Source organism: Acanthaster planci, linkage group LG10 (genome assembly GCF_054643075.1).
Source record: "Acanthaster planci isolate LZ-2023a linkage group LG10, COTS_SCS, whole genome shotgun sequence".
NCBI classification, from domain to species: Eukaryota; Metazoa; Echinodermata; class Asteroidea; order Valvatida; family Acanthasteridae; genus Acanthaster; species Acanthaster planci.
This window is the reverse complement of record NC_141786.1, coordinates 783,832-797,988: the sequence shown is the minus strand read 5'-3', so window position 1 is coordinate 797,988 and position 14,157 is coordinate 783,832. Positions and strand designations below refer to the sequence as shown.

At 41.6% G+C, this 14,157-nt stretch overlaps 1 protein-coding gene across 1 annotated transcript; it reads right to left on the bottom strand.

Annotated features, from left to right (window-relative positions):
- Positions 1-10,820: 10,820 nt before the first annotated feature.
- Positions 10,821-13,468, bottom strand: LOC110988940 (uncharacterized). Its single transcript, XM_022252935.2, has one exon. The coding sequence runs from the start codon at positions 13,086-13,088 to the stop codon at positions 11,778-11,780; it is 1,311 nt and encodes a 436-aa protein (XP_022108627.2). The 5' UTR covers positions 13,089-13,468; the 3' UTR covers positions 10,821-11,777.
- Positions 13,469-14,157: the final 689 nt, after the last annotated feature.

Here is a 14,157-nt window from a genome sequence, read left to right as displayed (position 1 = left end):
AAGTTTGAACCTGTGTTGTTATTCATATAAATTCTATCCAGTGATTGACAAAATGCGTTACTTCGCCCTTTCCAGCACCCTGAAAGAGCGTTTGGGACGAGTGAATATGAGCAGTGTGGTTAATAATCGAGCATTCTCGGCATAATGGAAATAGTTACTCAAATTTCAAAGTGGGACAGCGAGACAACGGCGTGTGCAGTGCGTCATTTTCAATGTAGGAAAGACTTACGAAATGTTTTTTCTTTTTTAATTTTCATGATGGTTCGTTTGATTTTGTTTATTGGAGAGTATTACTGCTTTGCTTTCCTCTGCCAATGCGTGCTCTTGCCAACTTGAAGATTAAAGGCTACGTCTGAATCTGTTGTCAAGAAATAGGTCTCTCACTATAGCAAATACGCTGACGCACGCCGGAAATAGTTCTAGAAGCCCCTTTTAGGCCCGGCTTTCCTGAAAGCATTCTGTCCTCTTTCCGTCAGCTGGTATCATTGCTGGCAAGCACGCCTTCTGTTTCACAATTAACCGCCAACTCCTTATTGAGGCAAATCGTCTAGTTTACCTCCGGCAAGTATAAGGTTGTTGCCCTTGTAGCGAGGGATGCTTCAGTTGAGCCTCCGTTTAATAAGTTATTTCCGTCGTATCATTGACTGACACCTCACGGGATCACATTCTTAATTGTCTGAATCGAACGCGGGATAGAGGCAGTCAAGTGTGAAGAGACATGGCTTCATTGCAACGATAAACTTTCACAATTGCGTGTCTTGTATGGAACTGTGTTTACGCTTTTATATTGGTGCACTGCATGCAGAGGTCTCGCCCGTTGGTTTGTATACTCATAGAGCTCTATGGTATACTAAAATGTACGTTGTTTTATAATAATAACCTGAGAAGTCAATTTCATTGCAGCCGAGATATTGTTTGGTCATGTCCGATCATTTACTCAGCGCTTCTATGGCAGTGGCCGCAGCCAGTTCCTATGGAGTCGTGTCATTTCAAACTGCAGATAATTGATACAGACGCAGCCTTGGATGGGGTCTCTGCAAGTACAGACATGGAGGAATTCTTTAGCTGCGACGTTATTTTAGCGGATGATGCAGATGAAAACAGCTCATAATTGTTAAATCTTCCTGGAAACGCCGCGTTCAATGGAGCAAATTAAGCTGCGGAAAACACTATATAATCCGATTTGAAAGTTAAGACCCAGCCCCAGGCCTCGCTGAGCTATGCTTCACAGCATTAGCGTTAATTTGTGCCCACAAAATGGGGGATGGGGAATGTGTGTGGGTGTGTGTGGGGGTGCTTACACCATATGACAATAAGGGGGAGTGTTCTAGATACAGATGTACACCTTCAATTTTATGGCTTTTTAAAATTGTTCTCCTTTTTGGAATGCTATTGCATACATTTTAGTCGTTGTGAAGTCCAAGAAGTTCTTCACAACCCACTTCATTTTATCTCACCACAAAACGTGGGGGGTTCAATAGTAAGAAGGTTTCGGGGTTAGCTCCCATCCCGTCTGGATTTAGGCCAATGCCTCACAGCGAATTTAGAAACAAAATCCTGAAAAATACAGTGATATAAGTAAAAGCCCTCTAGCGTTAAAGTGCCGTCAGCTAAGTATTGATGGCTCCATTGCAGTGCGAAAAATTGGAAATGCAACACAAAATAATGTTGTATTGTGCAACACGTGACGTGCTCTCCTTTCCGCCTTTCAGTTACACAATAACGTACCGAACCTTTGGAGGTCATTGGGCATTATTAGTGGATCCAGAACCCATTCATTTGGGGGTGGTGTGGGAATTGGAGTGGCGCAAGAACCGATAGTACTACGCGTGAAGTACCAAATTGAGTATAGACCTTTTCCCTGTGACCGCCATGTGTTGTGATGGTAATCTACTCATTCAAGATAAACTGGTCAAGCATGCAGCATTCGCACGTGCGCTTGCACATGGTTGAAGGTGCCCGTGGGATCATGGGCAGTCACTTCGGCCACGGCTGTCCACACGTGGAAGTATTGTTTACATTTAGAGCAAGAGGCGGTCATGTGGGTGAAAAATGTCTATAGTTTGTTTTAGTACTTAACAGTGGCTAGGGGCACTTCCTAAATTAAGGTATTCTTTTCCAAATCATTGGCAAACTGACTGCAGCTTCATTGCTTGTACAAAATTGTATTTTACGAATGGGATAGTAAGATTGAGTTGTTACACTACGTTTATAACCCGCGGCCTGAGACCGATAATGGGCAAGGCCGGAGACAGTATACCAGATTTCGCTTACAGTTTTCTTGAATAATCCCTCAACTTGGGACAACTACCGCAAGTTCGAAAAATGTTGGATTCAGTTGCTGCGTCCTTGAAGATTGGAACAGGTGGTACTGTCTCGTCTGCTCGCGAGGCGAACTTATACTAACAAAGATTATGACGAATTCAAGTAATACGAAACCTCCCTCATTCTCAGTTAAAATGTACAGGTACCAGATGTCGTCCGCGTGCTCGGTCAAAAGTTAGCTCCATTCTCAAAGATTAACGTGTGCTTATAGATATGATAGAAAACTGGACACCTGTAAACCCCTCGGAGTCGCAACGCCAAAAAGGGGGGACTTTCAAAATCATCTCTACATCAGTTACCGGTGTTCCCTGGTCATGTCTGAACCTGTACGACTGTTTTATGGTAGCTAATACACCCCTCAGGTCCCCTCTCTAACTACATTTTCATTATGCTGTTGTGGAAGTACATTCGAGGCCACGCCCCCAAAATAACTCCAAGCTGCGAGGTGGATTTCTTTTTACTACCCCGTCATTTCCCGGTCATACGGGCGTGTATGGGATACTGATCTTTCACTAGTTCTTACTATGCAGTGGTTGGGGCATAGCCAGTGGGAGTCTACAGGCTGTGGTCACAGTATGCCAGGGGTAAGGATTGCATGAAATCTTTGAGGAATTGGCCCATTGGAAAAAAAAGTTATGCCGATATTTGGTGTTACGTGGAGACTTTCAACCCCCCCCCCCACCTGGGATTGCCACCAGGGTTTTCAGCCAAGACATTTATGAGATCGCAAGTTAAAGTTGCGACCTCCAGAAAGTCGTGCCAGAGATTGATCACTCAAACTCGATCCTGATGTAAGTTTTTTCCCAACTGAGGTCAGGGAAAATTTGTTGTATAACACATAGCAAAAATGAAATTTAACAAATCACAAATTTAAAAACAAAGTGGCAAATTTACAAATTTACTTGTTTTCTGTTACAACATTGTCCTAATATTTACTATGCTCACAAGGTTTGTTTACCAACTGTCCATCCGTACAAAAAAGTCACAGGTCAAGGAACGACTTGCAGCAACGACACTGACGACAAAAAACAGCAAAGACAACAACGACAAAACAAGCCAGAATTTCGATAATTACAACTCCATTGAGAGTTTTATTGAACCGTTCATCTCTTACAATTTGTTTTTTCATGCAAAGTGACATTTGTGGATTCACTCATTATAGTTGTAACGACGCTATGACATGAATAATACATGGAACTGTCAGGTGTAACGATATTACACATTATACTTTAAGAACCTGAGACCACATAGTTCGAAGTGTGAAAGGGAATGAAATTCCATCCTTACCATGTCTCCCGACAGAGCAGGGATGATATACCTGGAGATTCCTTGGTGTTGCAACACACCTGCGGCCCAGCTTGGGATTAATAGCCTCAGTGTTTCTCACCTCATGTAGGGGCGTTCTCAAATCTCGACTCCGTTCTTATATGCAATTCTGGCCTGCTGTTCCTGGATCTTTTGCCTTGTATCGTATAGTTCGATACCCCTAATGACATTTCATCCAATTGCCAAAGTTTCCAAGGATCCGATAAACCTGGTTGAAGCCGATAACAGGTGTTTCCCTTCTCGTGCAGGCTCCATCACTGTACATTAATGTTTCTTAGGTCTCAGCTGTCGTGTGAGAATGCTAGGAAAAGAGCACTTCCCTCGCAACATGGGTCTGTGTTCTTCAATTTGAAAGCAAAGCGTCATAAATTACACTCTAAAATTCTTCAGTTTACGAAAAGTTGTGTACCTGACAGCCATGGGTACCCCAACGATTACCCTGCCAGTACTACTTAAGGGGCAAGTCCCATTAAGCCTACCCTTTAAATTTGTAATTGGAGCACCGATACATTTTATGTGAAATCGTTGGCATCCAAAGCTGCGCGCCAGGTAATTTCCTGCAAATTTACATGATTTTTTTTTACTTTATATTGAATAACATTTTTGCCGATCCCTCTGAATTAGGTTTCAATACCTGAAATACTGAAAGAAGTTATTTTGGGTATAGGCCCTTTATTTTCCAATATCTATTCATCTGTGCGAACAAAAACCGTTTAAATTTAACATAGTGTACACTTATATTCCAATTGTTCTTTCCTATTTCGACCCAAGCAAACATCACTTTTGAGGGAACTTTGCCCCACGGGGTTAAATTAGGTCCCGTTATTTATTTGGCTGATTCATAAATGGGTCATTTGCCCCAGTAAGGGTCAAGAGTGCTTATTTTTACATGCTGACGGTTTGCTAGCTCGACCGCTCTGTAAAGCATCGCACGCCAGAGACATATGGAGCTTGGACCACCATTTCAATGTTAGTAACGTAAACATACATAAACCTTCGGCATGCAAAAGTCAAGGACACGGAAGCATACAAGACGGGTTAAAATCATGCTATACGACTGTTCTGTAATAATAATGTGGTTGAATTATCGCTGCAGAGGGGAACTTGCTGAGATCTGAAGAGGCAAACATCATGCAGACTCGGAGAAACCGTCGAATTCATCGACAGGCCGGGTCTCTTTACTGTCGTATCAAACATATTCTTGTACTCAGTCAATTTTTGATGTCATTAATAATGATGATCAGTTCGGTTGTATGAACATCATAATGTTACTGTTGCACATAAACTCCCTGTCCAACGAGATTTACGCACGTTAAACCGAATCCGTGCCATGTGGGCATAATGTCGTTCATGCTACTCTGTCTTATACGACAGCAGTAAGATATTTTACATATGCTACTCCAAATGAAAGTAAAACTCTTTGAAACATAACTGAAACTAAAGCCCTTCAATAGTTATTAGTATACGTAGTGCCTAACTATAATGTAGAGAAATATTCATTATTTGTTTTTGTCATGTAGTAACTTCTGGAAAATGGCGCCGGTTTATTGAACTCGGTGAACGAAGGACCAGAGCATATGCACAAACGAGTACTGAAATCCTCCCGTATTAGAACAAAATCATGCAGGGAAATTCATCAAATTACCATCAAACAGGAAGAAACATCGTCACGTGAATGTATCAGTGACAGTAAAATTTCAGCACAAACGAATGCTGATATCATGCTCTCGGAAAGTCACGGTTCCATGATATGAACAGCCCCTAGATTATGAAATACTAACTTTCGACGATGTCTGGGCCCATACCACGTTTTAAGATGATCTATGCATCGCAGGCTACCTTTTTTCAACCAGGATAAAATTAATTCATCTGCCCTGCCGAACAAGGAAACGTGGCCGCACATGCATACAAATTAGTGGAAAACGTGTAGCATGACCTTTGCACGTTGATCCCCACTTTGTTGTTTCTAGTATGATTTCCTTTTCAGTGTTGGTGGAATGACAAAGGCATAGGAAGGGCACGTCCGCTTCCATGCCAATCAATATGTATGATTGAAGATTCTATAATATTCAATGGTAATTACAATAATCGATCTTCGTAAAACTGCAGTTTCACATAATCATAATTTCATGCTGACAAAGACCAAACCAGAACCACCCTAACTGCGGGGGGGTCGGAGTGGGACGTCACTATACGTGTCCTTGCTGAGAGGAGAACCATTCATCCATGTCCCCATCGGCTTCTGTCTGCGTCTAATAGACTATAAATTGCCCCAAGATATCACTTCATGCGAATACTCACGAAGCGTTTCTTTCCACCGATAACATGTGTCGTACTTGTCTTCTACTAGTCCGTGCAGTGTAACCTTTACATAAGAATTCTCGATGTTGCATTTCTGCGTCCAGTTGATCCCTATTTAAATTTTTGTTTTGCAATTTTAATAAGGATTTTGGAGAATTTATTATAGTTTTAATACCGATGACAATTTGCATATATTTCTGAGAAATAGGGTGATCTCATCCAGGCAGAAACTTTAGGCATGTTGATGTTATTTCGATACCAAACGATGCAAGAATTTTTATATTTTGCTGCCATATTTTTTTCCTTGTTAATTTGTTGCTTTGGTTCAGGAGGCTGGTAAAGTTGCAGAAAAACCTTCTTTCTGAGGCAAAATCATTGCGTTGCTCCTTTACCATTCTCTTTCTTCCGCTGTATCACGAATAATTAGTTCGCGCACCGGTGTGAGAAAAGCAGCGCATTTTTTCTGTTTATCATTATTAGCCACTAATTATGCGCCCAAACTATGAAGCGTACCGTCACCAAGCCAACGGTAAATTGCTAACAGTTTGATGCGTGTAAGCTACCAATGACGCCAACAAAAGAGAAGGAACTATATGGCGGTCCACCGTTGACAAAACATAATGTATGCATGCAGTCAACTTTAAAGCGTCCTTGCAATCATTTTTCCTGGATACAAATCCTATGCGAATTTTATTTTTTTTTTAATGTATAAAACCTTTTTAATAACTTATCGTGTGGCAACTCTCTTTGGCTGAAATTTTTTGTCGAAATGTAAATCATTTTAAAACATATATAATTCCCCGTGGTTTTCCTGACAGATATAGTCGTCTTTTTCACGAGGAGACAAAAGTTTATCCGAAGAGTGAAATTCAGGTTCTGAGAAAATCGCATTTAAAATTGGTCTCATCTAAACTTTGTTATTCGACATGGAATTATCACCGAAATCGATTTCAAACTATTACTATTTGTTTGGCAGGTAATTTGCATTAATTTATTCATCACTCTTGGAAATTAGAAAATGTTTTCTGAACTTACAAAATCATACGTCAGATCTGATGGGATACGAAAAAACTGGACCCCAAATTTCTGGAATTACCCATGTACGCCACAGCACGAATGTCGTGTACAATGTAGTACCCTGGTAACATACAATGAAATGAATGACTACTCGTCAGTGGCTGTACAGACAAAATGAACTTGAGAACATTAGTATCAACGTAATCCAACTTCTCAACAAAACAGACAAGACAGTTCATCATAAATCAGCAAGTACGATTAGATATTACTAACACAGGCTTAGCTGAAGATCCAATTCTCCTTGTTGACCACAAAGGTCCGCCTATTTAGAAGCCTTCACCAATTTAAAAAGTACACTCAAGTTGTATTAATGATTCTTTTTACTTATTAAATTGCTTTAATTATTCGATTGAATTAATGAGAAGTTTCAGCTTGAGTTGATATATCCTCTGTCCTTCGCAATGAATTATACTCTGGGTGCAGATGGCAAGAGGAAATAGATTTATTGATTAAATTCCATTCACAACCAATGGGTCAATTAAACTATAAGTTTGAAAAAATTGAACACAGAGTATTGATTTCAGATTTCCTCGCACTCTACAGCAGGAAAACTGTTGTGCTTGGATGGGTCCACGCGCACGAGCGCTACACTTAAATAGGAATGCAATTACATTACACCTTGTACTAGTTATCAGAATCAATATTATACACTAGACTGAAGGAAGAGGGTGTAAGCTGGTGTTGGCCACCTGTGCGATATGTGAAGAACACCTGCGGCTGGCGTATTTTTTATATACACCGTAGCCTAGGGTTTTTCGCTCTGGTAGTGCTGATTCGCGCTTGAAAAGAGACTAATGCTGACTGAGCGAGCGCGCGAAAACACAAAACGATGGTGCCTGTACTACAACAAATAAATATCTGTATTTTGTTCCGAAAGTTGATACTTGGTACTTAGTTAGTTTCCTCCTGAAACATCCTAGGAGGATACTTCAAAAGTGATAGACCGAAGGACTGTGACAGAACTGGGGCGATTCCTCTTCCTCTGTTGGCTAAGTTATTTCTTTGGTGTGCGTGAAAAAAGCAGAATTTTAATCACCACTGTGATCACTGGCTTGATTAGCTTGGATAGCCAAGCTCACGCAGTGGTTTTTTTTTTTAGCTTTTAGCAGTATTATTTTTTTCGGGGGAGGGGGATAAATACAAGTGCGATGTGACAAACATTATGAACAATTTAGGTGGGTCGTTAATAAGGGTTGTTTTCAAGCAGAGTGAGATTTCCACCCCTTTCGTCTCTCTTATTACAACCTCTTCTGCGTCATTTCCTCTAGGCTTGTTCAGCTTACAGAGTCGAACAAGCAGACTGGTTATGGAGTTGCAGCAATGTTGGTCAAGAATGCTTCATATACCTACGGTAAAAGACTCCCAATATCAAAATTATTACTGCTAGGTGTGCACTGTATAGCACAGCAAAGAATGATATCAAAACTTCGAATCCTGCCTGTATGCATTTGAGGTATGGAAGAAGGGAAACCATCGAAAGAATCAATAAAAATTTTACTCATAAGCCTACTATTTCGGTCGTGAAGCTACGTTTGGTTTGTTCACGCTTTGCATGATTGCGTAGGCCTACCACGATTCCCAGCGGACTGAGCTCTCACATAACCTTTAGCAGCATCAAAAGCTATCATGTAATAACGAGACGTCTTCCAGTTTTTAGTGACATGCATTGAAACCCTTCAGACAGTCTCAACAATTATGTCATGTTTCCGCCCCCACATTAAATCCCATGCGCTAGTGTACATGTACGTATTCAACACTAGTCTCTTTTCATGCGCGAATTGGTACCACCACAGAAAAAAACCTAGGCTAGTAAATAAAAAAATACGCCAGCTGCCGAGAGTTCATACACCTCCGCAGAATTATATAATTTTATTTTAAAAAATTCCTATTTGTAGCCACCGCTCCTTTTTTTCTGTATTGGTTTACTATTCACAACACAACACCTGCCTTACTTACATTCATAATTCTGATGTATGCAAATAAAGTAAATATGCAGGTTGTAATCGATAAAGGAATATTGATGACATCCAGGACTACGTTACTGCGTATAGACGTACATGTACACCTGAACCTTCGATCAGGATTGCACTGGCACGGCATGGTACATGTAACTGTTATATTTGATTGTATTGTCACGGCGCATGTAGGCTGTGTTATTGCTGCGTGCAATAACGACCGTATAGCCTACATATTTCCTACTGCTGAAAATGGGGGGGGGATACCCTTACTGGTCAGCATTTAGTATCAATAATTTGAGCTTGAAATGTGAAGGTGATATCACAGCTGCACAGTCTGTCGTGTACGTGAATATTGTTTTACGCTTCCAAAATCAGGATAATAATCATCTCGGTATGATCTCTGCGTAGGCCTATGCAGTTAAAATTGACCGATGTGTCTGCACTACATGCACATATGCACACACTTTCCTTCAGTTCCCGGATTACCCAATTATCATATTGCTGATTGAGTTTGAAATTGATATGTCTACATATAGTGTCCATTACGGCTTATTTGTGCTGGCATAAGTGGTTCATGGTAATCATGCAAACGGTTTCACACTGCATGAAGCTAATATTGTTTTTTTTTTGGCAAGGAGGTCAAGGATTATTTTGCTTACAATTCCACAATTTACATGTAGCAAGTTGTTATTTTACAACAGAAGTGGTATTGAGGAATCTTAGCGCACGTTCCCTTTGAATCCCAGTGTTATTTTGCATAATAATTTACTCGCGTCATGACCGCTTTGGCGTTTGCAGGGGAAAGGCAAGGGGCGCACTACTCAATCCCTATCTGGAAAAAAACGAAAAACAAATCAAGGAAAAGGTAGAGCAAAAGAAATGAAAAAAAAAATTGAAAAGGTTGACAATCATCAATTTGCACAAAAGAATAATTTGCTCTTACCTACAGTTACTGGTTCATCATTTCATGACTAGTGAGTAGTTTGCCCCTGGGTACCCCCCTGGACCCCCCCCCCCGGAAAATCCTTGTGACGCACATGACCTTGGCGCATAGAAGCCGAAGGGGAAAAGAAGCGACAAAGCGGGCCGGGCATGCAGGTCACAAAAGAACCACTCCGTGTTCGTCAACTCTATTCCCTTTAGGCTTTAGCCATAATGGCAACATGACAGTATTTTCACGTTTGAACATAGTAATTATGCAAATAACTAATCGCAAGCATATTTATTTACATGACATTTGGCTGGTATGGGCTGTGTTTGCTATAAAGACTTGAACTCCAAACGCTCACTCTAATAGCACTGTGCATGTGAACTACTGCAGGCTGCGTCCTTGGTCACGGTAATCGGAATAGGTTGTATGCTGTAGATTCCCTTCCACCCCACGAAGAGCTAAACCGAATTCTTTTGTTGTTACCAACACGAAAACTCCTTTAATTCTGTCAAAATACACAAGTACCGCATGTATTTGTTCGTGCCCGGTCAAAAGTTTTGAGGCGAGGCTTGACTCAGTCACAGGGTACGCAAGTGCTGCCAGTGTGTGCCTGCTGTGTGCGTAAAACGCCTTTCGATCTTGTGTACGGTTCACTTCACAGTGACTACAGCGGTAGCCAATGCTTGCACATTAAAAAGCGAACAAGCAGTCTCAGAATCGGTTGTGCTGTGTTGTTTTTTAGTTTATGATGTCAAAGTTCACGGAGGGTTAAAGTTCGAAAGGACAGCCATGAGGGGGCAGCTTTCTGGAGTGGGCTTTGCTACCTATGATGAGTTCAAGCCTTAGGGGCTGTCACTGCGCCTGAAATAAAAACAAAAACAAATAAAACAATGGAGGCTTCGTCACTTGCTTGGCTGTAAAGCTTGGGGTCCGAAGTCCAGATTTAATGCATACTATTATTTCGTCAGCGATTTGGTCATGGCAAGTTGAAATTTAACATTTTAACCAAGGCAGGCACAGCGAGTCTTTCTTTCTTAGTGTTATATCGTTGCAAGGAAGTATACGAAACTTGCCATTTGTAAAAATCGTTTCACAATTTCCCTCGAGGATGCCAGTGCTTTCTTACATCCTCTGTTAATCGAGCAAGGCCATGGCATCTCCGTTACATTATATCGACGGAGTATTCTTGCGACATATGCCAGTTATAAACCGTCACTAGCGAGTAGAAACTGTAACCAGAATTGTTCGTTTCTTTACTTATAAATGTAATTCCACCACCGTTATACATTTACATACATTCCAGAATTGGCACTTTACAACCTGAGAACAATAAAAACTGAAATCGGAAAATATTTTTTTATCCCTTCACCCTCGACCCTCTTGAGAGCAAAGAGCATTTCGGGTTTACCTTATGACCATAATCTGTACATAATGGTAATTACGGTATGTGAAGACGTGAATAATTTAAAAAAGTCGCCAGAAGTTAAAGTTTCAATTTAAGTTCTTGTTTTAAGATTTTAATGAGTGAATTTCCGAATGGAACAAAATTATCCACATTTTTAAAATTCCAATCTGAATTTGAAAAAGAAAAATCATGAGACATGTGCTGCTCTGGCTGTGACTCCAACACGAGATTCCACTTGACTAATTATTACTGTTTATTTAATTTCGCTGACATCTCTGGTTCTATTGGCAATAACGGTAAATACGGATGAAAAGCGTGGAAACCTTGAATAATTCTTGGGAAAAAAAAATCGATTTTCTGTGCAGTACTGGTAAAGGCATCGTAATATAGTTCCACATCTCTGGGTGGTAAAATGCAATGACCACAAACTATTTATATTTCCAGCATCCTCGCTCTATTGGCAACATCCCATTTCGCACCCCTTAAGACACCGCATTAGAGCCGTTACAGCCCTCTCCATGCCCCTATCCTCTGTCGTCATGCCCAAGATTTTGGGCGTGTCCTCGCCCCAATCTTGCAATCGAGCTCCCCAGAAGTGGCTCATCCTAATCCATTGGTCACTTGGGGAGTGGTAAATGTAGCCTCTTTTCAAGGCGTTGTGGTGAACGTTGGCTGCCTGGATTGCCTTGAGCTGATAGATTGGTTTGACCAAGGCGTTTCCTCGCTTAATGGTCCTTCGCCACAACCTGTCAATTAGCAATGGATGCTCGCTGTCATTCAGCGGTTTACCGAGGTACAGGTAATTCTGCATGGAGATTTCACCGACGCTTGGTTTTGAACGGGCGATCTCCTGCACGGCACGGACCAGAAATCCTGATTCGCGGTCATTGGGACAGAACGGGTACTCGTCGATATCGATAGCCGTCTGCCATGCATATTCATTGCCAAATTGGTTGATACAATTCTGGTAGGCGGAGACCTGTGTGCCCGCTATGGTGTACTTCGGTCTTGCCCTATGGCTCCAATCCACGTATGTTACATAGCCGTTCTCTATGAAACACTTGAGTTGTTCTTTCTGGGATTCATTCCTAAATAAGTAAGCATCGTAGACGTAAACATGCTCAACCCCAGCGTAGCTTAAGTACTGAAGCCATTGCATCATTTCGCGTGTTGTTAACTTAGCAAGATCATAAGCATATATCCGGACCAGTAAAACAGCAGTCAAGAAGTACTTGGGTCCAGTGGTGTCGTGTCTACCCGCTGGCCTATCAGAATTTGATTTGACTCCAGTACGTCCACTACACCAAGCAGGATATCTGTGTGTCCTTGGATCCATTTGAGGCCAACGCCCATTAATAACTTCCTTTGGATTCATTTTATTTTCATTGATTCCCTTTGCTGTCATGCCTGTGATATTTATTTTCCTGTCACTAAGGCTTGGTGGGTTTTCGGGGCCACATATTCCCTGCTTGCATTTCTTCCCTCGAATGCTGCTGCTTGCATCCTGGGCCGAGTTTGGGTGCACTGCGGCAGGAACTTCTGAATCGTGTTGGTTCCCGCTCCAAAATAATCGACGAAGACCATCTGGATCACCGACAGCTACTATGCCCCGGTTGACAGCCAAGCACATCCAAGTGACATGTAAGATCCCAAGAACGGCGAGCACCGGCAGTAGGAACCTGCAGCGAGCCCGTGAGAACCTTTTTCGGGAGGTGAAATACTGCAACACACGCAGAACAAATCTCAGTCCTTGACCCAACTCCATGACAGTTGTATAAAACACACTTTTTACATCACGCGATCAGCCCAAAGTTCTAGGACTGTACTCCTCAGCGTCCCTTTAAATTACCAGCAGAGGCTGTAATCCACGAACGCAGTGTGGATTGAAGCATACGGCGGGGAATTTCAAAATTTGTCGAGCAGTCGAGAGTCAAAACGACTATCATCACACTCCACGAACAACCTTCATGGTGCCACTTTCCTGTGGGAGCGGCGATTATAACAATGCATGATTTGGTTTCCTGTATTATATTCAGGTTCAATTCAGTATTTGAAGCGCTCACTGTACGTCATAAACCTGCCATTGTGCCTGCGTCTCTAGCTTGCGCGATAACCAGGCTATTTTCGTTTGTTTCCATGCCGTTCCATCAGACTGGCTTTTGCGTAGTAGAAAGGCGCAGTGCTTGACACAAAGTAGCCAACAGAGGGCGGAATCGCACAGTAGGCGGAAGACGGATTTCGTTTAGTCAACAAAACTCCAATAAGTACGGTGACGTACAGTAATGCTTCTTCTCGGAAAAATCTATCTATCAGTGTTCTAACATCTTTTCTGATTTAGTTTTTGATGGCTTTTCTCATCTCTGGTACACAGTTATTATTTATAACATTATGTGGCTGGATTCTTCAGTTGATGGTATTTCGGGTGGACACATGTTGCCTTTGTGTTTCTTGGCCCATTTTTTTTGTCTAGGAGCTTCCTCGGAATAACCGCGCCCAAGTCATTTCCAGACGATCCTAAACCAATTAACAGCAATGCACACTTAATGATTATTCCTTCAACAACCTATAATGGTTCTCTTTCCGTTTATTAGATTCAATGACGCCTACTTATACACCACCAACACCACAAACTGACACACATCTTCACTTAAGTGCCAGTTCGTGAAAAGCGATTAGAGCAGTTGTGGTTTCACGAAGTGACACAAATGTGTGCGCGCGCATATTGTACACCCGTGTATTATCGAAGAATCTCGTTTTCACGAAGAAGCACAATTGTGTGTTTTGTCAACATAGCATAGAAAAAAAAGCTTTAAATGTCTAAAATGATTTTATTT